Source organism: Oncorhynchus mykiss, chromosome 2, assembly GCF_057628025.1.
Source record: "Oncorhynchus mykiss isolate SJ-2025 chromosome 2, ASM5762802v1, whole genome shotgun sequence".
Classification (NCBI taxonomy): Eukaryota; Metazoa; Chordata; class Actinopteri; order Salmoniformes; family Salmonidae; genus Oncorhynchus; species Oncorhynchus mykiss.
In genome coordinates, this window is record NC_143023.1 from 17,400,001 (window position 1) to 17,424,104 (window position 24,104).

Below are 24,104 nucleotides of genomic sequence, written 5' to 3' on the forward strand. Positions count from 1 at the left end.
CTATTGCAAGGCAGTGAAGCACCAAATACATTTATAGTTTTTATTTTATTTAAATACAACACATTTTCCAAAAAGTAGTAGCATTAGTCACGTAAACACAGAAATAAACAAATGGCACATTGGATTCCTAATTTTGTGTTCAGCCAAACTCATAGTAATGGAATAGGTTTGTTCAGAAATATGACTACGTATTGAAACACAAACAAGCAGATATTCTTTCATGTACAGTCTCAGGTTAGAGGGTATCTTCAGGTGTCAAGTATCTAAGGCATCTACACTACCGTTCAAAAGTTTGGGGTCACAAAGCAAATTTTTTGTCCATTAAAATAACATCAAATTGATCAGAAATACAGTGTTGACATTATTAACGTTGTAAATGACTAGTGTAGCTGGAAACGGCTGATTTTTGATGGAATATCTACATAGGCGTCTTGAGGCCCATTATTAGCAACCATCACTCCTGTGTTCCAATGGCACGTTGTGTTAGCTAATCCAAGTTTATCATTTTAAAAGGCTACTTGATCATTAGAAAACCCTTTTGCAATTATGTTAGCACAGCTGAAAACTGTAGTTCTGATTAAAGAAGCAATAAAACTGGCCTTATTTAGACCAGTTTGTGGGTTCTCGATTACAGGCTCAAAAGGGCCAGAAACAAAGACTTTTCTTCTGAAACACGTCAGTCTATTCTTGTTCTGAGACATGAAGACTATTCCATGTGAGAAATTGCCAAGAAACTGAAGATCTTGTACAATGCTGTGTACTACCCCCTTTCACCGAACAGCACAAAATGGCTCTAACCAGAATAGAAAGAGGAGTGGGAGGCCCCGGTGCACAACTGAGCAAGAGGACAAGTACATTAGAGTGTCTAGTTTGAGAAACAGACACCTCACTAGTCTTCAACTGGCAGCTTCATTAAATAGTACCCGCAAAACACCAGTCTTAACATCAACAGTGAAGAGGTGACTCCGGGATGCTGACCTTCTAGGCAGAGTTGCAAAGAAAAAGCCATATCTCAGACTGGCCAATAAAAAGAAAAGATTAAGATGGGCAAAAGAACACAGACACTGGACAGAGGAACTCTGCCTAGAAGGCCAGCATCCCGGAGTCGCCTCCTCACTGTTAACGTTGAGACTGGTGTCTTTAGGTGCCAAGTATCTAAGGCTTTTCCAGTCCAGTCTCAGGTTAGAGTGTCTTTATCTCAGGGGTAACTTACCCATAGAGGTTTTATGTGGTCTTTGACAAATTGTCCTGCCTTGGAGTTATCGTTCCAGTCCAGTCTCAGGTTAGAGTGTCTTTATCTCAGGGCTAACTTACCCATAGAGGTTTAATGTGGTCTTTGACGTATCGTCCTGCCTTGGAGTTATCGTTCCAGTCCAGTCTCAGGTTAGAGTGTCTTTATCTCAGGGGTAACTTACCCATAGAGGTTTAATGTGGTCTTTGACGTATCGTCCTGCCTTGGAGTTATCGTTCCAGTCCAGTCTCAGGTTAGAGTGTCTTTATCTCAGGGCTAACTTACCCATAGAGGTTTAATGTGGTCTTTGACGTATCGTCCTGCCTTGGAGTTATCGTTCCAGTCCAGTCTCAGGTTAGAGTGTCTTTATCTCAGGGCTAACTTACCCATAGAGGTTTAATGTGGTCTTTGACGTATCGTCCTGCCTTGGAGTTATCGTTCCAGTCTAGACGCCTGCAGTGAAAATACTTCTGCTTCCTGAAAGGACAAATCACACAAAGTGTATACTATGTGTGTCTGTGAGGAGTGTGTATGTGTGTCTATGAGGAGTGTGTATGTGTGTCTATGAGGAGTGTGTATGTGTGTCTGTGAGGAGTGTGTATGTGTGTCTATGAGGAGTGTGTATGTGTGTCTGGGAGGAGTGTGTATGTGTGTCTATGAGGAGTGTGTATGTGTGTCTATGAGGAGTGTGTATGTGTGTCTATGAGGAGTGTGTATGTGTGTCTGGGAGGAGTGTGTATGTGTGTCTGTGAGGAGTGTGTATGTGTGTCTATGAGGAGTGTGTATGTGTGTCTATGAGGAGTGTGTATGTGTGTCTATGAGGAGTGTGTATGTGTGTCTATGAGGAGTGTGTATGTGTGTCTATGAGGAGTGTGTATGTGTGTCTGTGAGGAGTGTGTATGTGTGTCTATGAGGAGTGTGTATGTGTGTCTGGGAGGAGTGTGTATGTGTGTCTGTGAGGAGTGTGTATGTGTGTCTATGAGGAGTGTGTATGTGTGTCTGGGAGGAGTGTGTATGTGTGTCTATGAGGAGTGTGTATGTGTGTCTATGAGGAGTGTGTATGTGTGTCTATGAGGAGTGTGTATGTGTGTCTGTGAGGAGTGTGTATGTGTGTCTATGAGGAGTGTGTATGTGTGTCTATGAGGAGTGTGTATGTGTGTCTGTGAGGAGTGTGTATGTGTGTCTATGAGGAGTGTGTATGTGTGTCTATGAGGAGTGTGTATGTGTGTCTATGAGGAGTGTGTATGTGTGTCTATGAGGAGTGTGTATGTGTGTCTGTGAGGAGTGTGTATGTGTGTCTATGAGGAGTGTGTATGTGTGTCTATGAGGAGTGTGTATGTGTGTCTGTGAGGAGTGTGTATGTGTGTCTATGAGGAGTGTGTATGTGTGTCTATGAGGAGTGTGTATGTGTGTCTGTGAGGAGTGTGTATGTGTGTCTATGAGGAGTGTGTATGTGTGTCTATGAGGAGTGTGTATGTGTGTCTATGAGGAGTGTGTATGTGTGTCTATGAGGAGTGTGTATGTGTGTCTGTGAGGAGTGTGTATGTGTGTCTATGAGGAGTGTGTATGTGTGTCTGTGAGGAGTGTGTATGTGTGTCTATGAGGAGTGTGTATGTGTGTCTGGGAGGAGTGTGTATGTGTGTCTATGAGGAGTGTGTATGTGTGTCTGTGAGGAGTGTGTATGTGTGTCTATGAGGAGTGTGTATGTGTGTCTATGAGGAGTGTGTATGTGTGTCTGTGAGGAGTGTGTATGTGTGTCTATGAGGAGTGTGTATGTGTGTCTGTGAGGAGTGTGTATGTGTGTCTATGAGGAGTGTGTATGTGTGTCTATGAGGAGTGTGTATGTGTGTCTATGAGGAGTGTGTATGTGTGTCTGTGAGGAGTGTGTATGTGTGTCTATGAGGAGTGTGTATGTGTGTCTGGGAGGAGTGTGTATGTGTGTCTATGAGGAGTGTGTATGTGTGTCTGTGAGGAGTGTGTATGTGTGTCTATGAGGAGTGTGTATGTGTGTCTGGGAGGAGTGTGTATGTGTGTCTATGAGGAGTGTGTATGTGTGTCTGGGAGGAGTGTGTATGTGTGTCTATGAGGAGTGTGTATGTGTGTCTATGAGGAGTGTGTATGTGTGTCTGTGAGGAGTGTGTATGTGTGTCTATGAGGAGTGTGTATGTGTGTCTGTGAGGAGTGTGTATGTGTGTCTATGAGGAGTGTGTATGTGTGTCTGGGAGGAGTGTGTATGTGTGTCTATGAGGAGTGTGTATGTGTGTCTGGGAGGAGTGTGTATGTGTGTCTATGAGGAGTGTGTATGTGTGTCTATGAGGAGTGTGTATGTGTGTCTATGAGGTGTGTGTATGTGTGTCTGTGAGGAGTGTGTATGTGTGTCTATGAGGAGTGTGTATGTGTGTCTGTGAGGAGTGTGTATGTGTGTCTGTGAGGAGTGTGTATGTGTGTCTGTGAGAAGTGTGTATGTGTCTATGAGGAGTGTGTATGTGTATGTGTGTCTGTGAGGAGTGTGTATGTGTGTGTGTGAGAAGTGTGTATGTGTCTATGAGGAGTGTGTATGTGTATGTGTGTCTGTGAGGAGTGTGTATGTGTGTCTGTGAGGAGTGTGTATGTGTGTGTGTGTAACTGTCATCATGTGTTACCTGGTCTTGCAGATCATCGTAGAGGGGAGAGGTCCCCGTACTCTCTCCATCATGGCCAGGTGCTCCTGGTTGTCATGGGTCTGAGACAAACACAAACACTGGTCAGCAGAAGCTATAAACTCCCAAATTAGTTCACTTTCACTTGTATCACACAAACAACAAACACACACACAGTCTTTTGTAACTAAGATTGTGGGGACACACAATTCAGTCCTATTCAACATCCTGTTTTCCCTAAACCCTGACCCCTAACCCCAAAACCTAACCTTAACACTAACTTTAATCCTAACCCTCGCTCATAACCCTTAAACTAACCCTAACTCCTAACTCTAACTCTAACCCCCGAGAAATAGCATTTGACCTTGTGGGGACTAACAAAATATCCCCAGTTGGTCAAATTTGTATTTGTTTACTATTCTTGTAGGGACTTCTGGTCCCCACAAGTATAGTTAAACATGTCCACACACACAAACACACAGTACCTGATATAGGGTGAAGCCTTCATAGTACTCAAACAGGATGCAGCCGATACTCCAGACATCACACGGATGACTCCAGCCCAGCTCTGAGTTGGAACAGTAACAAATGTTCAGCTAGCCAATAGTCCAAGATTAGAGTGTGTGAGTGTGATGTGTGTAGGTTACCCAGAATAACTTCAGGAGCGCGGTAGTGGCGTGTAGATATGATGGTGCTGTGGTGTTCGTGGTCAAACGTGGCACTGCCAAAATCCACCAGCCTTACTGTTGTATCCTTCACTTTCCTCTCATCCCGCTTCTGAGAGAAATAGAGGTGGGGGGGGCAGAGAGAGGGGGGGGGGGGGGGCAGAGAGAGAGGGGGGGACAGAGAGAGGGGGGGGGGGGGGCAGATAGAGAGAGGGGGGGACAGAGAGAGGGGGGGGACAGAGAGAGAGGGGGGGACAGAGAGAGGGGGGGGACAGAAAGAGAGAGGGGGGGCAGAGAGAGAGGGGGGACAGAGAGAGAGGGGGGGCAGAGAGAGAGAGGGGGGGCAGAGAGAGAGGGGGGACAGAGAGAGGGGGGGACAGAAAGAGACAGGGGGGGCAGAGAGAGAGGGGGGACAGAGAGGGGGGGGGGTTGGGAGAAGACAAGAAGAAAGGAGGGGAAAGGAAGATACAGGCATTTTATCAATTAAATTTGCTCACCTTCTTCGTCCTCTCTCCTCCACCCTCTCTCCTCCGCCCTCTCTCCTCCGCCCTCTCTCCTCCGCCCTCTCTCCTCCGCCCTCTCTCCTCCGCCCTCTCTCCTCTGCCCTCTCTCCTCAGTCCTCTCTCCTCAGTCCTCTCTCCTCAGTCCTCTCTCCTCAGTCCTCTCTCCTCAGTCCTCTCTCCTCCTCCCTCTCTCCTCCGTCCTCTATCCTCCGTCCTCTATCCTCCGTCCTCTATCCTCCGTCCTCCATCCTCCGTCCTCCGCCCTCTGTCCTCCGCCCTCTATCCTCCGCCCTCTATCCTCCGCCCTCTATCCTCCGCCCTCTATCTTCCGTCCTCCCTCCACGGTCCTCACCCCTCGGTCCTCCCTCCTCGGTCCTCCCTCCTCCGCCCTCCATCCTCCGCCCTCTCTCCTCCGCCCTCTCTCCTCAGTCCACTATCCTCCGTCCTCTCTCCTTCGTCCTCTCTCCTCCGTCCTCCCTCCTCCGCCCTCGGTCCTCCCTCCTCCGCCCTCTCTCCTTCGTCCTCTCTCCTCAGTCCACTATCCTCCGCCCTCTCTCCTCCGCCCTCTGTCCTTCGTCCTCTCTCCTCCGTCCACTATCCTCCGTCCACTATCCTCCGTCCACTATCCTCCGTCCTCTATCTTCCATCCTGCCTCCTCGGTCCTGCCTCCTCGGTCCTCCCTCCTCGGTCCTCCCTCCTCCGCCCTCTCTCCTCCGCCCTCTCTCCTCCGCCCTCTCTCCTCCGCCCTCTATCCTTCGTCCTCTCGCCTCCGCCCTCTCTCCTCCGCCCTCTCTCCTTTGTCCTCTCTCCTCCTCCCTCTATCCTCCGCCCTCTATCCTCCGCCCTCTATCCTCCGTCTTCTATCCTCCGTCCTCTATCGCCTCATTTTGAAAAAGGTACAAGTTAATCTAGGAGGATTGGTAAGGAGAGTGACCGGGGTTGAAATGAAACGGTCCTTCTCCACACATCAGGTAAATGACGTTTACAGGGGTGGATCCCAAAATAAATGTTTAAAGTGATCAAAACAAATTAAGATGCAAAACAGTTTATGGTTAAAACAATACGTAGCATATTGTTTTTAAAGTGTGCATGTTTTTCTCCTCTGACAAAACCAAACCTGATTCAAATGGGGTGTGGTATGTTTCAAAGGGGGTGTGGTATGTTTCAAATGGGGTGTGGTATACTTCAAATGAGGTGTGGCAGATGTCAAAACTCTTCTGCAGTAGGATACTGTAGACATGAGTGTCCTCAATGAAAAGTGGCTATCGAGGAGGGGACGACACTCTTCTTTGCCTACTAATACATTGACACACTCCTCGACCACTCATCGGTTTCCGGGTCACAGATGAGAGAGGACAGAGGAGAGAGGACAGAGGACGGACTTTTGCCCAAAGGAGAAACACCCAGATACAGCGTAGGTAAAGAAGAGAGTGATGAAGGAAACCCTCCCCCTCCCTCTCACCTTCTCAGCGTTGTAAGTGATGGTGTAGTCAGAGTTGACAAACAGGATGTTCTCAGGTTTGAGGTCAGTGTGGGTCAGCTTGTTGATATGGAGAACTGCAGAGGGAAACAGATAAACCATGCATCCATCATGATAATACCTGGACAGCCAAGTTGAAACTGCCCAGCGTTGCACTTGCTGCCCATAGTTCCTCTACAGTATGTAGTAGACCAGCGGTATTCAACTCTGACCCTACGAGGTCCGGAGCCTGCTGCTTTTCTCTTCTACCTGATACTTAATTGCTCTAAATCAGTCCCTGATTAGAGGGGAACAATGAAAAAAGCAGTGGAACTGGCTTTGAGGCCCAGAGTTGAGTTTTAGGCTTGTAGACTGAGCTACATCAATGAACCAGCACCCTCTTCTGGTCAAAGACACCAATACCAGACACGAAACAATCCCTGGTAAGTAATGTCATAAGCTATGGAAGTAGTCACCACCAACCCTGGTTCTGGAGAGCTGCCAGCATGCACATGGGCATACATATATGTGTGTGAGACGCTCACAGTTGACAGCGAGGCAGATCTGGTAGGCCATCTGGCGGATGTGATCCATACAGTACGGCAGGAAGTTGTTCTCCTTCAGGAAGTCAAAAGTGCTGAGGGCTAGCAGCTCCATGGAGATACACACATGACCATGGTAGTCAAACCAGTCCAGCATCTGAACACATTGACTGAGAGAGAGGGGGGGGGGGGAGAGAGAAGTAAAGAGAAAGCCACAGAAGGTGAGGGGAAAAACACTTCTCAAACTTTCTACTGGTTCATCAGACTCCGTACTGTTTGTTGTGTGGGTCTTTCTCGTTGATTTTCTCCAGGACATTGATCTCCAGTTTAGCAGCTTGTCTGTACTTCTCCATGTTCTTAATGATCTTCAGAGCTACATGTGCCCCAGCCCTGAGAGAGAGACAGAGAGAACAGCTAGCTAACAACCAGCACACGCTCCACCTGATGCTCGACGAGTGTGCATGTGTATTTTATAAATGCCTCTCATACCTGCGCCGGTCCACACACGTCACCACCTTCCCAAAGGTGCCCTCTCCCAACAGACTGATAACCTCATCTGATGGGGAAGACGAAGAGATGGAGGCATGGGGATTCAATTAAAGACTGGGAAGTAGAGGAGTCTCTTTTATGAGAGGGCTCGAAAACATTCACCTATCCTGTCTTTTCAATGTGTGAAGACTAGAGGATAGTGGGAGGGACTAGTAGATATAAACATAGCCTACATCTCTCTTGTAGAACGTCTCCATTCTGGTAGGCCAGGTGACCATCATCAGGGGCCTTCTTGTTCTTCCCTGGCCCCTCACTGCTGCTCCGCTAGGGGTCAGAGGTCAGGGGTCAGGGGTTTAGAGGAGGGGACAACAGGGCAAAATGTCGTCAGCATAGTTGGACTGAGCCTCTCAATAACACACACACACACACAGCTGACATAACAGCTGCTTAATAATCTAAAATGCTTGTAAGCTGAGGACTAGTGTTGCAAGCCCCCGATGATGTTATCCAATTCCACAGGCTCCTCCTAACTCTTTAAGAAAACAGTCCATTCCTGATGAATGTAATGACTTGGGACTGCCACCTGGAACTGAACTGCACTTAAACAGAGTATGCACTAGTGAACTATATCAGTAGTGGACTATGTTATCTGTACATACAGTAGAGTGGAGCCCTAAACCCTCTCCTGTCCTGTCCTGTCCTGGTATTACGGGCCTAAATGAGAAATGTCATGTGACTGGCTGGCCTGCATGGAGCAGCTCTGTGACTATTTCCATCTACATTCTAAGACTGTTATTAATATCAGAACATCACAAGGAGAAAGAGTGCTGAGAGAAAGAGAGAGAGTGCTGAGCGGGCAACTTTCTCTGACTTAGAGGGTGGCTTACAGACTGAATGAACACACACACAGACTCTCTCTCTATGAGTTGTGGTAGAGAGGCAGAACACAGGTAGAGAGAGAGAAGGGTTGCCAGGAATAAAACTGAGCTGTATCAAACTTCACAAAACACAACTAAATGAATTCAAACATTAAGAAAAAGGCAGTGAACATATGAACAGTGCATAGCAGAGGAAAGGAGGGTATGGGAGAGAGAAGGAAAGGAGACAATGGGAGAGAGAAGGAAAGGAGACAATGGGAGAGAGAAGCAGACGAGGAGGAAGAGGAGGTAAGATGCAGATGGGTACTCACAGAGAGGCAGAGACAGTCCAGAAAGTTCTTATACACAGAGTACAACTCTGTCTTCCCCATAACTCAGAACAGAGAGAGGGAATTAAGAAGATAAGGGAAAAGAGGGGAGAGGAAGATACAGCGTAGGTAAAGAAGACAGCGAAGAAGGAAGGATAAAGTCCACAAACAGTGAAATAGGAAAAGGAAAGATGACTGAAGAGAGGAGACAGAAACTAATGACAGAGCAAAAAGCAGTGCAGAGGAAGACAGAACAGACAAAAGTAAACAGAGGGAAGAGAAAACAGCAAGAAGAAAAATAGAGTGGCAGAGAAGAGACAAAAGTAAGAGAGTGAAGTACAAATGAAACAAGATGAGAGAAAAAGACAGATTAGATGAACCGATGAAGACAGAACAGAGAAGCAAAGAGACAGACAGAGGAGAAAGTAGATAGGGAAGGAGAGATATGAGAAGGATACAGGAGATTGAGAGAGAGAAAGACGGTTGAGACAGACACTAATAATAACCTTTGGTCACACCCCCGAGGGAAAGTCCTGAGAACAGAATCAAGATGTGGAGTGTGTGTGAGTGTAGGTGTGTGCGAGTGTACTAGGGGCATATTTAGTTTCCCTCCCTGACACTCCTGTCACCTCCTTGACCCCGGCATAGTGTTTTTCTACACCTGTCCTCTGTGTATACTGTTGAAGAAAAAATTGTTCCAAGGATCAAGCAGAGCTCATTTTCAAGTTAAGATTTTTTTCAAGCAATTACCAGGAAGTTAACTCTCCGGATATACCAGGGAGGAACTTAAACATGTACACATTACTCAATCATTTATATTCTTCACCTACACAAAGAACTGCTTTCAACGTGGCACCGTCATAGGATGCTACCTTTCCAACAAGTCAGTTTGTCAAATTTCTGCCCTGCTAGAGCTACCCAGGTCAACTGTTATTGTGAAGTGGAAACGTCTAGGAGCAACAACAGCTCAGCCACAAAGTGGCAGGCCACACAAGCTCACAGAACGGGACTGCCGAGTGCTGAAGGGTGTAGCGCGTAAAAAGTGTCTGCCCTCAGTTTCAACACTCCCTACTGAGTTCCAAACTGCCATGTAGTGCATCTCTTCACTACATGCACAGGTGCAACTTCTGAAACTTTTTTAGGAATAATGTTACCAAGCAGGACTAGACCCATCTCTAAGCTTTACACCAAACCAAGTGGGTGGGCTGCTGTTGGGCTGACAGAAACTCAGGATTGTACCTTTAAAGTTTGCTGTCTGTGTTTGGTGATACTGACCTGGCCTGTCGGTTAGTAGATGGATAGGTGTAACAGATCAATATGGGAGCAGTATAGCTTTAATAGGCTAAATGGGCTGCTAGTGTTATCATTAAGCAGAGAAAGAATGAAGTGGATGTGATTTATCACTTAAACATTCACTTTAGCATCATAATTGATACATTTCTGCTTGAAATGATCAGTTAAACTGACTGTTGATCTGGACTGTTATTTAATTTTGTCTGTAGTTACATACAATAAATATATTACCACTCTAACCCCCAACGCTGACCCTTTGCCTTCCACCCAAACTACTGAGCTGAACATTCATCTATATCCAAGTAAATACAGTCAAACGTCAACAGAACAGAAGACGTTAAGTCATTTTATTTTACCGTCATAATGTTTCATGGAATGTTATAACAGATTGGACTTTTTATTTCAGCTTTTGTGGTGTTCATCTCACATAGGAAAGAGCAGGAAGTCACTGAAGGAGCTGTGTTTATTAGAATCATCATAGATCCTTTAGCCTGATAAGAGACTCATGTAAACCAAGTGTCCCTCCTTCAGTTCAAGAGTCCCAGAATTGGAGAGATACGATCACCTTCCGTGACTATTGTACTGTCCATTACACATTACAAGTCCATGTACTCCTCTCACTGGAGCACTGAAGACACCTGCATCAGAGGAATAACAGATCAACACTGTCAGTCTCTCAAAGCCACCAGACACTGGAGCAGTCTGTTAGTGATGTTGGACTCAGTGTCTGTATCTGGCCCCATTGGACATGTGTGTTTATACATGTAGATTGGTGTGTAAACAAGCCTGTAGCTGCTTGGGCTGAAATTACTAATATAGGAAAAACTTTGGGAACCTGTTCCTTGTCTGATTTGGACCAAATATATAGCATCCTCTTTACATACTGTATGATTTAAATCTCTACATTACCTGCATTCTCTGTCTTCAGCTCCTCAACCTGGCTCTCACTCTGGCCTGAAATTCTACAATATCATACAAAGAAACTGTTGAATTCAACTGAATTCTGCTGATTACAGTAATCACATTAGATACACCTGTGTTCTGTCTCTCCAGTTCCTCCACCTTGTTCTTGTAGAACTGCAGTTCAGTCTTAGTGATACTCAGCTCCTCTCTGTTCCACCACCATGTTCCTCAGCTCCACTCTCTGTTCCACCACCATGTTCCTCAGCTCCACTCTCTGTTCCACCATGTTCCTCAGCTCCACTCTCTGTTCCACCACCATGTTCCTCAGCTCCTCTCTCTGTTCCACCACCATGTTCCTCAGCTCCACTCTCTGTTCCACCACCATGTTCCTCAGCTCCACTCTCTGTTCCACCACCATGTTCCTCAGCTCCACTCTCTGTTCCACCACCATGTTCCTCAGCTCCACTCTCTGTTCCACCACCATGTTCCTCAGCTCCACTCTCTGTTCCACCATGTTCCTCAGCTTCACTCTGTTCCACCACCATGTACCTCAGCTCCACTCTCTGTTCCACCACCATGTTCCTCAGCTCCACTCTCTGTTCCACCACCATGTTCCTCAGCTCCACTCTCTGTTCCACCACCATGTTCCTCAGCACCTTCAGCTCAGTCCAGATATCAGGCTGGGTGGTCAACTATTCAGCATCACTTTCCTTTCTCTTTCATCCGTCTCTGTGAGCCTGTTCAGTGATATTATTCTCTCTGTCCCCTCTACTCCCCCCTTGAGCCCATGTCCCAGACACACAGTACAGCAACACAAGCCAAGCTACAACACCCCTCATTCTGTCTCTTCAGATCTAATGTAGTCTACTGGGCCCAGTCCCCTTCTTTATACACACTAGTGTTGTTGACCCAATACATTGAAATTTAACAGGTGTCCTCATAGAATTTTTTTGGGAACATAGCCAAGGAATGTGTGATATAACAGAACAGGTAAAGATGATTTCTTGGCAGTTGATTCAGATTGTGGGTTGTTTAAGACAGAGATTCACACCTGCTAGTCAGTTAAACAACCCATTCTCTCTCTATTGCATGATCTGTCAAACCAGTCTTGAAATAAACTCTCATACACAGAGATAATGCTAATTTATTCCACAAAAACATTAGAATAGTTGAGTCAATTGCATTTTATAAAAAGTCCAACGAGCATGTTTGTATGATCTGTACTCAATGAAGGAAGAGGGAGATTTGACTAAGATATGGACCAAGAAAGAAAATGGGGATGGGGGAAATATATTTTTTAACAAAGAAATAACTTAGAATGCATTGAAATCTCTTCTACCTCAGTGCTTTTCTACACTAGTAAAACCAGGAGTGGACACGTTCCAAATCAATCAAAAACAGGGCACTATTTACCCTCCATTTGTGTCTGTTCCTCAGCTGTCTCTCCTATACAGAGTTCAGGGTACATTTGAATCGGTGTGGAAGTCTGGGGCATCTTGCTGCTTGTCACCATGTATCCAGTCTGTCAGTATCCTGGTTGTGCCTGGTTGGCTGGTTGAGTCTGTTCTCTTTGTATCAGCCAGCCAGTCTGTTTAGTCCATTTTACACACACACTGCTTTACTGCTGAGCGCATGACAAAACTGTTTTGACGAAATCTAAGTCATCACAAAATAAATTCTATCAAGTAGAGGAGTAGGTAGGAGTGATGGTTCAGAGAAAAGGGGAAGAGGGGGGACTGGGGCTCAGTTTGGGATGTAAAACATCATTATGGAACCCTCCAAAAGGCCCTAGATGTCAGGGGAGGGTATGAGGTTTAATACTCCTGTGTTATGGGGCCATCCAGAAGGGCATGGGCTGCTGTGACTGTGCCTGCTGTGTTTTGGCACGTTGGGGAGGCGGAGGGGGGCAGCGGTACCCCAGAGTCCAGCCAGGGGGTGAGGTGGGGGTGGAGTGGGTCACCCCAGCGATGTTACCATGGTTACCTGCCCCCAAGGTTTTGGGGGTGGAGTGGTCCTCCTCTTCGTCCGAGGAGTCACCAGCGTATGCCACGAGCCCCGTCTTCATCCTCTTCACTGAGGGATCTGAGAGAGATGAGAGAGGGAAAAACAGTGGGAGAAAGAGGGAGGAATGAGGGAGAAAGGAGAGGGGTGCGGGAGAGAGAGAGGGGAGACACAGAGAGAGAGAAAGAACACAACCAAAGACCAGCACAAAGGTTTCAAAAACAACCGTTGGAAGTCAATTGTTTACCAACAGATAGGGAGAGAAAGTTAATAGATTGCATTGTGTTTGGCAGCAGTTGTGAGTTAGGTAGAGGAGGAGGGGCATGGGTCAGCAGTGGCAGTCATTGGTCGGTGGGGAGCGGCAGCGTTAGGGCCGTCCAATCACGATGCAGGACAGCGCCACAGGAGAAGAGCCCCACCCCCATCCGGCATCCCACCCAGAGAGACATGGAAGAGAAGAAAAACACAGAGAAAGAACACAAAAAAAGAGAGAGTCTTGTTAGTGAGGGAGTCAAACACGGGCACAGACACTCCTGTCTGATGACGTCATCAGAAAGGGACGGGCAGCGAGGGGACAGCACCAGTTAGACAGAGAGGGGGACTCCCAATCTGAAATCCATCCCTAAACACCTCCTAGATGTCACAAGATGAGATGCCAGGTGTAAGCAGTATGGTAATAGATCAGCCTTACTCTTCTACAGGCCAATTGTAATTGTCTACATATCGCTTACACCTATAAAATACTCTCAGGCCTACACAGTGCCTAGGGCTAGGGGTTGACTTAGGATCAACGACAGAGTTACCTGAGGCAGTGGGGGATCGAAGCTTTGCCCAGTTCATGATTCTGAACTGACTGACCGACTTTCAAAGCAGAACTTATGCCTGTCTGATGTAATCTGCTAGAACCTGTTCTGTCACGTGTGAGAACAGCATGTCTGCATGCAAAATGCTATTTGACTCTGACTACTGACAGCCAAGAGGCCGGGGGGGGTGGGCAGCGTGCTTTATGGCTGAGGCCATGGATGGGGAGGGGTCAAGGGGTTACATGGGGTGGGGCACTTACCCAGGGGGCCTTGCAGCAGCCTCCTCTCCTCCATCTTGGGTGTCATGCCTCCGTTCATTGGAATGGGTGGTGGAGGCATCAGCTGCCTACTGCTGGAGAGAAAGAGAGGGAGGGAGGGAAGGAGCGAGAGAGAGGGAAGGGGAGGAGTCAGTGTTGCACAACAAATCAATCAATCACAAGCAAACACAAGCCTGCACACACGGTGTGTCCAGCATCTGGGATGAAGGACACTGCTATAAAGGAGAGCGACTCGTCGCCCCCCCATCTCGTACCTGTCCCTCTCCCTCGGCGGCCCGGAGGAACTCGGTGGCGGGGGTCCTGAAGCCTCTGGGCCGGGGCTGCCCACAGGGAAGCCTGCACCTAAATTAGTCATATGAATGGGTCCATGCTATGAGCAGAAAAACACACAGGCGCATTAGCACACATCCTCCCCTACAAGCATGTAGTTATCTAAACTATTGAATGGAACTGAACTGCAGAGTTATTATTCCATAACGTTTTCCTTTTCACTACACCTTATTTAAGCAGCTGACAATAAAACTAGTATTTTAACTTTATGCATGCTCTGATTGCACATAATCCAAAAATAGAAATGGACTCTATTAAAGTAACACATCATTAAATCAAGAGGACACATTTAAATTAGGCCTGTGACGACACTTGTACTGCGATATTTTTTGAATGGCAAAAATTAAAACAGGAAGCAGACCAAACACTTTGGTCCTTTAAAAACCTGCTGTATGTAAAACATGATGTGCTATAGCCTGGAAAATAAACCTAATGACTCTGGGGGACAACATAACGATGGTTGTTTCCAACATTAGGGCCGTTTTCCTAAAGAAGTTCATCCGTTTCATGTTTGTTTCCTTGCCATGATACTGATATCGTACCTGCACTAATTTCAATATATTGAAGTACATTTGATGATTATCCAACAATACCTTTCCAGAATCTGAAAGTTCTATAAATCCAATACTACATGGACTCAGATAATAACAGCTATGGTTACAATGCTTTTCAATGAACGTCATAAGATCATAACAAGTTGACACTGAACAGACACTTAGACCCATTCAATCTCACTCACTCAACAAGCAAACCGTTTCTACAGAATGCAGACAGGGACTCACAGAATTACAGACAAGAGACAGTGAGAATCATAATGAATTGAGTCTAACAGAAAGAGGAACAGATATCAGATACATGGACAGAAGATAAGAAAAGACAGGAAGACAACAGAAGCAGAAGGGACAGACTGGACAAAGGCAGCACATAAGGTGGAAGAATAAATAATGGGAAATCACCTGGTATCCCAGCAGACCGCTGTCCCTCTCGTCTGGCACCTCCTCAGTGAAGCGTCTTTTCTGCGGCGGATTGGCTAAGACTACAGGAGGCGGAGCTTTGGGCGGAACCGGAGCAGCGGGTGGGAAAGGAGAAGGTGGGAGAGTCTGGGGACAAAAAAAACAACTTGGATGTAATGCATGTTGAATACATCATATATACAGCCTATCAAGAAAATGTTTTTCAACTAGTTTCATAACTCGGATGTAATAGTCTTAATGTACTGTATTATAGGTCCAAGTCTAAATCTGATTGACCAGTCTTACCTGTGGTAAAGTGACAGGTGCAGGGGGGAGGGCGTACCGGTTGGGAGGGGGGAGACCGGCAGGCAGCCCAGGGGGAATGGGAGGGGGGACAGCGTAGGGGGGAGGAATGGGCTGAGGGGGAGGTACAGGGAGGGGGTAGCTGGGCTGGTACCCCGATGGGGGGTAGTAAGGGGGCTGGGGGGGCATCCCGTTGGCCATGGGGGGCTGCATAAAGCCTGGAGGAGGAGAGGAAGAGGAACAGGTCAGTATGTTGACACATTGTAGAGGCTGTAAAAGAGAAAGACAGCCACAGTCTGTACCGGGAGTAGGCATCATGACACTCATCTGGTTGAGGAAGACAGAATACTCTGCATGGACCTGGAGAGAAGAGAGAACAGTCACAGATCCACATGGCAAACAGAGCCCAGCTACATAATACATAATACAGCTACAACGCACTTCACATGGGACAGCTTGAAACAGGGTTTAAGTGAAAGTAGAGCAGTGTACAGAGAGCAGAGTGCCAGTCAGTAAACCATTAGACACTCACCGTCTGCAGCAGGTTGTCACACAGGGTCTTAGCTGCAGCAAGGCCCTCTGGTTTGGGATGACTGGGGAAGAGAGAGGGGTTCATGTGTGCCTGGTGTCTAAGCTCTGTGTCTCTGAGCTAATACAAATCAACATGGACTTTACTCCCCCATTAATACTGTCATTTACCTGATGTAGATGTACATGAGTTCAAGGCCCTCTCTGAGTTGATACAGATGAACACGAGTCTAGTCCATGAGACTTACCTGATGTAGATGTACATCGGTTCGAAGGCCTCTCGCCCAGAGGCGGGCTCCAGACAGCCTGATCCCTTCCCCCTGAGGAAGACCTTGGCCCCAGTCTCACCCTGGATGTGCTGCAGGTAGGAGCTGCCTGGCCCTTCCACCCTCTCCTTCACTGAGAAGCCCTGGATGGCATGCTCCAGACCCACAAACAACTTCTCCTGCACATAGTGCATCTGAAAGGATATGGATGTGAGTTGACATTCAATGACATTGTCAATGTTATTTTATGAGTGTCAAACACACAAACTCTTTTCTTATTAGCGCCGTCAGCTAATCAGCCGGTTACAGACTCATTTTCAGCCACCTACTTTTTCCACTTCATAACTAGGCTACTTTTCATTTAAACGTTTCAATTCACTAGTCCGCCGAGCCTGGATAGAGTGAACGATATGCATCTTCTAGCGATCTATTGATAGGATAGGTGCCCATCAGTCACAAAGCAAGAGATGACAGGGAAACGCTGTGCTGTCTGTCCCGCCTCCCAGTACCATTTGTGTGCACTGTGGTTGGTTGCAGTCTAATTTCTTTACACAGGGAAGGAGAGAGCATGATGCTAGTGAATTTGCACGCCCCACACAGTGGACGGATGAGGTAACGCCCCACACGGTAACGCCCCACGTAGCGTGCGTACGCGGTGACGCCCCACGTAGAGTGCGTACGCGGTGACGCCCCACGTAGAGTGCGTACGCGGCGACGCCCCACGTAGAGTGCGTACGCGGTGACGCCCCACGTAGAGTGCGTACGCGCTGACGCCCCACGTAGAGTGCGTACGCGGTGACGCCCCACGTAGAGTGCGTACGCGCTGACGCCCCACGTAGAGGACACAGTATTTTCCTTTGTGTGTTTCACATAGACAGCCACGTGGAGTCGTGGTGCATAGTAGACTATTTACTGTGCTTTGATTGACAACTGAACAGCAAGCGTTGACTAGTTTATAAAAAGTGTCAAACTGACTAAATAAAGCCATTCATAAATCATACAGCGTATACTGAATGTCCATAAACCAAAGGACCCTAGGTTTCCTTTCCTAAGATGTCGGGACTAAAATAAGGACTGTAAATTGAATTTTACCCCCCTTTCTCCCTAATTTCGTGGTATCCAATTGTTAGTAGTTACTATCTTGTCTCATCGCTACAACTCTCGTACGGGCTCGGGAGAGACAAAGGTCGAAAGTCATGTGTCCTCCGAAACACAACCCAACCAAGCCGCACTGCTTCTTAACACAGCACGCATCCAACCAGCCGCACCAATGTGTCGGAGGAAACACCATGCACCTGGAGACCTTGGTTAGCGCGCACTGCGCCCGGCCCGCCACAGGAGTCGCTGGTGCGCAATGAGACAAGGATATCCCTACCGGCCAAACCCTCCCTAACCCAGACGTCGCCCCATGAACCTCCCGGTCACGGCCGGCTGCGACAGAGCCTGGGCACGAACCCAGAGTCTCTGGTGGCACAGCTAGCACTGCGATGCAGAGCCCTAGATCACTGCGCCACCCGGGAGGCCCTGTAAATAAGACTTCAATCTCAAGAGAAGACATGTTAAACGCTCCCTTACTTAGAAAATAGTCCTGATATAAGCCTAGGCCATACCCCAAACAACTAATTCATTCATTTTCAGTAAATTAAAACTGCCCTGGCTGGCTACTTTTTCTATTTGGCTGGCTACTCTATGCACTTGTGGAAAACACTGCTTACCCCAGACTGAAAGTGTGGTCTGTGATGGTGGTTGATGGGGGGCAGTGAGGGGGGCTGGGGTTTGTGTTGCTGGTAGACTGGGACTGTGGCTCCGGTTCCGCTGTAGGAGGAGGTGGCCGCCTTCACCACTCCGTTAGTGATGATCTCCTTGATGCGGTTCACAGCTCCTGGAGAGCGAGAGATTGGATCGTCACAACATAGAAACTCAGGAAAGAAGGACCCTGGTGATCCTGATGTTCAGAAATGGTGATAATCTTAATCAAATTAGGTGAGGTAAATAGAGATGTACTGACTGTCGACAAGCTCCCTGGTCTGGCCCTGGACGTGGAGATAGAGGGGTCGGTCCCTGACGACAGAGAGAGAAGCAGTCGGTCAGGAGCCTAAGACTTGGTTGTATGATGCAATCAGACAACAGATCCACTTGTCTGTATAGAGAAAAGTAAATACCAGTAACATCCTTGGTAGAGCAGTGTGGTAATAAAGAAGGTGTGAAGCAGGACTCACCCTTGTGGAGCCTTGTACTTCTCCACTGCTGCCATGTATCGCCCCCTGGTGGACACAGCAGCACCGCTCACTTTGCTGATCTTCACACAATAGGATGAAGAAGAAGCTGGTCATTTACTGTCCTCAAGTGAGACATTTTCAGTCCCATACTGGTTTACATGACACTGATCCAGTCTGTACATGTGTGTCTCACACAGACAAAGAGCTGGGTAAACATAGCAGTAAGTTTGACTGTTGACCAGATTGTCAATCAATGGGTCTAAAGATCATAATGATGTCATGGACTATCACCTCGTCCTGTGTCTGCCCGCGGGTCAGCAGGTTCCGGCAGGGGAGCGGAACATCGTTGATCTCCACCTCCGCCACCACCAGGTCATCCTTCGCTTTCATAGGAGGCTGGGGCTTCCCTGCACCCACAACCTGGTGATGACAAAGATTAATTTTTATGTACTGTATGCTAACATTTACAACAAGATATCTCTCTCCAAAAGAGAGATTAAGAGCGAGGGGATAAGAGAATTTGGAGGCGAGAGAGAGACAGACAACGAAGACAGAGAGAAGCCAGATTACAGGTGAGAGACTGAAAGCGTTTCTAATGTTTTCCTGACCATTACCTTGTCTGGGGGTCCAGATGGTCCAGAGGGTCCTATCTGGGAGGGCTTGAGCTTGCCCTTGGCTACCAGCATGGCGTTGATCTTAGCTGCCACAGCAGCTGCAGCGTCCAGAGCCCCTGTAGGAGCTGCCTCCGCCTCCCCCATCTGGTCTGAACCAGGACCTGGGCCCGGCTGGTCCCATTTACTACGGCGACTGAGGAACAAAGAGGGAGCGGGTGGGGGAACAGAGAGAGGGGGGAGGGGGTAGTGAAAGAGAAAGGTAGGGGAGATAGTGAAGGAGGGAGAAAAAGAGGGCAATGGTAAGTGGAAGGGATGGGAGAATGGAGGGCAGTGCAAAAGCAGCAATCACAAGGCCTCTCCCCACCCATTTCTGTAAAAAGCTGGAGGGATGGGTACTGGAGAAACGTAGGCCTAACAACTCTCAGACAGAGCTATGGATGCTAAAATCTATGATATACAAATGATAGTTTTAACCATTTGAGGCTATACCGTGTTTGTTTTACTCCCATGTCGTAAAAAAATAATGAATATTTTGGGTTCTGATGGTGTATGTAAGTTGAGCAAAATGTTTTAGGTGACCGGCCAATTTCACATGTTAGTTATATGCCTCCCGAGTGGCGCAGCAGTCTAAGTGTTGCGGCGTCACTACAGCCTGGGGTTCCATCCCAGGCGGTGTCACAACCGGGCCGTGACCTGGAGTCCAATAGGGCGACACAAAAATGTCCCAGCGTCGTCTGGGTTAGAGGAGGGTTTGGCCACGGGGGCTTTACTTGGCTCATCGCACTCCAGCGACTCCTTGTGGTGGGCCAGGCACCTGCAGGCTGACTTCAGTCGTCAGTTGAACAGTGTTTACACCAACACATTGGTGTGGCTGGCTTCCGGGTTTAATGAGCAGGTGTTAAGAAGCGCAGTTTGGCAGGTCATGTTTCGGAGGATGCGTGACTTGACCTTCGCCTCTCCCAAGTCCGTTGGGGAGTTGCGATGAGACATGATCGTAATATCACGAAATTGGGGGGAAATTTACAAACAAAAAAAATGTACGTTAGTTATAGATTTGTCTTTGAAAGCAAATCTAAGCAGTAGATATTTTTTATGTGGCTATTTCTATGCTTCCTGTTCTTAAGTTTTGTTTTTGTGTCTTTTACATTTGGTTTTGTACACCAGCTTCAAATACAATATTTTTGGTTATGTAAAATATATTTCACAGGGGATTAGATGGTACAATGATTCTCTACACTGTACCTGCTTGTTTTGTCAAACTGAAATTAGGTGAACTAAATTACTACAATCAGGAAATCATTATTTTATTTCTACTTTGCACATTCTTCCACTGCAAATCTACCATTCCAGTGTTTTACTTGCTATATTGTATTTACTTTGCCACCATGGCCTTTTTTTGCCTTTACCTCCCCTCATTTGCTCACATCGTATATAGACTTGTTTATACTGTATTATTGACTGTATGTTTGTTTTACTCCATGTGTGACTCGTGTCGTTGTATGTGTCGAACTGCTTTGCTTTATCTTGGCCAGGTCGCAGGTGTAAATGAGAACTTGTTACCTGGTTAAATAAAGGTGAAATAAATAAATAAATAATTTAAGTTAAAAAAAAAACAATTTTTAAATGGATGTAGCCCCTTAAATGACCACATCAATTACAGGGTTCAGAGGTCGTAGGCTAACAAATTAGTTTAGTCTTTGCCATCTAACGTTACAATTAATGTTAACTTTATGGATTGAATTAATGTTGTTGACTTGCTAACGTTAGCTAGTTAGTTATCCAACAGTTTTGTTCACGTCGCTGTGCTTAACGTTAGTTAACTAGCAACCATACGTAGTTAGCTACTGTAACTTAGCAAAACAACAGTTAGCGAGCTAACTAATCGATTGCTAGGTAACCAACTCACATCGATTTTAAAAAAATAAACGTATCACCCAACGGCGCTCTTAGTTAGCTATTTAACCAACCATTTTCTAAACTGGGTAACGACAGCTAGCTAGCTACACTGTTGGCTACTAAGCATACCCCACGTAGTTAGCTACAAGCACTCCGCCATTACAAATTAACTAGCTAGCTTTGTGCTGCTCAGTCAGTGTTGGGCAAGTCTGTGGTCAAATGCACCGTGATAACGCAACGTTCTTTCAACTCACCCGCCGTTTTGCGTTCCACCAAATGACATCAATCTTCTATTTGGTTGAATTTCTCTTTGCGTAAAAACACTAACGTTTTATACCGCAATACCGACTCCGCCAGACTTACAATATAGCTTGTCCAGACAGTGGAGTACTGCAAGAGCTTTCACTCTATGCGATATCGTTCCCACTTCCTGTTTTTGGGGAAAGGACCGGTGCTGGGTTGAATTTTGCTTCCCTCACACAGATTATTTTCTTCAATCATGTGCGACGCTAGGGGACGCAGTGAGCAGGCCGCGCCTCACCGGATGATGCAGTCCTGTGGCTGCCTGCTATCATCGTTTTCCTGCCACCCCAGGTGAGTGTTGCGGATATGAACCAGATGAATGTCGGTTCAGGTTTCCCAAATGAAAGCACACAGCTTGGTCTACGTGAAAATGTAGGACCAGACATCTTACAAGCAGGATGCTGAGGTGATGATGCCAGAGCCAGGTAAACTATGGTTGTTAGCCAGGTAAACTATGGTTGTTAGCCAGGTAAATTATGGTTGTTGTCACCACGTGGTGTTGTGCCTCTGTTTAAAAACAATAACATTGGCCCTATTGCAGTTTATATCAATATGTGTGGTCCTTTGTGGACCGTTTAATTAGCCTAACTGTTTATTGACCTTTTTCAGTAAACTGATTTCCCCTCCAACTACAGGTTGTTTCTTAAAAACCCGTTTGCCTAGCTACCGTTGCTAATTTATTTATTTACCATGATTCACTCTGAATCGCTCAGGAATGTCTCTCCTTCCTGTACTTTGTAAGTAGGCCATCAGCCAAGTTTAACCTTTTTTAATCACCTTGGCAATTAGATCATGGATCTGCAGGCTAAAATGAAATACCCAGTGCCACATAGACTTAACCCAAACTCAGACATAAGCATTAAAATTAGGCTATCAGGTCCTATGCCTTATTATGCATAATGTCTTGTCTATTCTGTTCTAGTGTTGAGTACACTGGTGGTCTATCCATCATCAGGTGAGTATCATTTTAATACCACACACTCTTCATTTTTAGATCATGAATTATATTCAAGTTCTAGGCTTCTGCTTCTAGGCTACTGCATGTGTTCACAGAGGTTCTACTGATGCCCACTCTGACCGTGGAGCCTTCAGGACGACAAACAGCGCCACTGGCCACCCCACCACAGCTGTTATTGTTTTGTTGCTGAGCTGAGGAGCGTCGGGCAGCATGGTTAAAAAAAGATCTGTACATATTAGTGCTCTTCTATCAGGGAGGGAGTGTTTGTTGTTTGCGCTAACTTCTGTCATTGTAATATCGAAGGACAAGTGGCAAAAAATGTTTGTCAAAGCAGTGTATTCCTCTGTCTCTCCCTCTTTCCATGTCTCTGCCCATAAACAGTCCTCCCTTGTCAAGTTGGGTAGCAAAGCTCCCCTGACCTCTGACCTATTGACACTTAGCTCATCTGAGCCCCATTCCCGAACTTACACTTCAAAATAAACTCAGCAAAAAAGAAACGTCCTCTCACTGTCAACTGCGTTTATTTTCAGCAAACTTAACATGTGTCCATATTTGTATGAACATAACAAGATTCAACAACTGAGACATAAACTGAACAAGTTCCACAGACATGTGACTAACAGAAAAGGGGGGGGGGGTCAAAATCAAAAGTAACAGTCAGTATCTGGTGTGGCCACCAGCTGCATTAAGTACTGCAGTGCATCTCCTCCTCATGGACTGCACCAGATTTGCCAGTTCTTGCTGTGAGATGTTACCCCACTCCACCAAGGCACCTGCAAGTTCCCGGACATTTCTGGGGGGAATGGCTCTAGCTCTCACCCTCTGATCCAACAGGACCCAGACGTGTTCAATGGGATTGAGTTCTGGCCATGGCAGAACACTGACATTCCTGTCTTGCAGGAAATCACGCACAGAATGAAAATGCCAATGGAGCCACGGGGCGGCAGGGTAGCCTAGTGGTTAGAGCGTTGGACTAGTAACCGGAAGGTTGCAAGTTCAAACCCCCGAGCACAAATCTGTCGTTCTGCCCCTGAACAGGCAGTTAACCCACTGTTCCTAGGCCGTCATTGAAAATAAGAATTTGTTCTTAACTGACTTGCCTGGTTAAATAAAGGTACAAAAATAAATGTAAAAAAAAACCTTGTAAGGCTAAATATTCTGGTTTCAGTGATCTATTGACAGCATGGGAGATATTTGTCAACTAGGCTATTCCAAGAATATATTTTACAGTTGTCAGAATGACATAGCCAATGTTGAACAGAGGGGAATTCCAGCTTTCCACACAGATTTATTTTTCAGCTCCCAATATTCAGCGCTGTAGAGGCGGTTGGTCTCTACAGGAGTATGTGGCATTGGTCTATTAAAGAAGGAATCTGCAGTAGGGGGAAATGGCTCCAATGGTCGCCCTTCCACCGTTCGTATCATTTTTGTTGATGAGCTGAGGAGCGTCACACGGCATGTTAAAATTCTTTGACAGATTCCAGCTTTAAGGCACCAGTTCATCAACTGCTTGTCGGTCATTTGCAGTTGGAGTACCGGTGACATTAATACATGATAATGTTAAATAGATAACTGTCGAGATAACTAGCCAGGCTTCACGATATGTAGTTAGTTATGTAGTTATCTAATTATTATTTTGTGTATCATTATTTTATAGGCTAGGCCTACCTGCTGCAATGTCTCTCTCTCTCTCTCTACTCTGGCCGACTCACACTGGCGCACATGCAGGTGATGCGCACAGC

At 46.6% G+C, this 24,104-nt stretch overlaps 2 protein-coding genes and 1 long non-coding RNA gene across 6 annotated transcripts in view; 1 reads left to right on the forward strand and 2 right to left on the reverse strand.

The window, feature by feature from the left end:
• The window catches only part of LOC110536568 (dual specificity protein kinase CLK2), a 10,495-nt gene extending 1,296 nt beyond the window's left edge, over positions 1 to 9,199 (reverse strand). Inside the window, exons 1-10 of the mRNA XM_090216646.1 lie at positions 8,718 to 9,199; positions 7,762 to 7,852; positions 7,529 to 7,595; positions 7,313 to 7,429; positions 7,043 to 7,209; positions 6,501 to 6,595; positions 4,518 to 4,647; positions 4,356 to 4,438; positions 3,874 to 3,953; positions 1,618 to 1,708 (exon numbers count right to left, since the gene is read on the reverse strand). Of these exons, the coding sequence (XP_090072772.1) occupies positions 1,618 to 1,708; positions 3,874 to 3,953; positions 4,356 to 4,438; positions 4,518 to 4,647; positions 6,501 to 6,595; positions 7,043 to 7,209; positions 7,313 to 7,429; positions 7,529 to 7,595; positions 7,762 to 7,852; positions 8,718 to 8,777 (981 nt within the window). The 5' untranslated portion in view covers positions 8,778 to 9,199. The remainder of the gene's footprint in view (positions 1 to 1,617; positions 1,709 to 3,873; positions 3,954 to 4,355; positions 4,439 to 4,517; positions 4,648 to 6,500; positions 6,596 to 7,042; positions 7,210 to 7,312; positions 7,430 to 7,528; positions 7,596 to 7,761; positions 7,853 to 8,717) is intronic.
• Positions 9,200 to 12,036: 2,837 nt separating this feature from the next.
• khdc4 (KH domain containing 4, pre-mRNA splicing factor) lies at positions 12,037 to 21,882 on the reverse strand. 4 transcript variants are annotated; one of them, XR_016490907.1, is made up of 14 exons: positions 21,356 to 21,882; positions 19,206 to 19,398; positions 18,883 to 19,011; positions 18,592 to 18,671; positions 18,381 to 18,433; positions 18,088 to 18,254; positions 16,355 to 16,566; positions 16,111 to 16,171; positions 15,881 to 15,938; positions 15,582 to 15,796; positions 15,279 to 15,422; positions 14,247 to 14,334; positions 13,975 to 14,063; positions 12,037 to 12,992 (listed from the first exon to the last, which is right to left on the reverse strand). XR_016490907.1 is itself a non-coding variant. In XM_036940282.2 (14 exons), the coding sequence occupies exons 1-14, from the start codon at positions 21,382 to 21,384 to the stop codon at positions 12,739 to 12,741; spliced, it is 1,800 nt and encodes a 599-aa protein (XP_036796177.2). In that variant the 5' UTR covers positions 21,385 to 21,882; the 3' UTR covers positions 12,037 to 12,738. The 4 variants fall into 4 exon arrangements, 2 of the variants coding, with proteins under 2 accessions (XP_036796177.2, XP_036796166.2); XR_016490903.1 differs by having other exon boundaries at positions 13,975 to 14,066; XM_036940282.2 differs by having other exon boundaries at positions 14,247 to 14,362.
• On the forward strand, positions 21,693 to 22,863 carry LOC110536617 (uncharacterized). The gene is made up of 3 exons (XR_002475489.3): positions 21,693 to 21,829; positions 22,327 to 22,359; positions 22,438 to 22,863. It is a non-coding gene; the product is annotated as an uncharacterized LOC110536617 (long non-coding RNA).
• Positions 22,864 to 24,104: the final 1,241 nt, after the last annotated feature.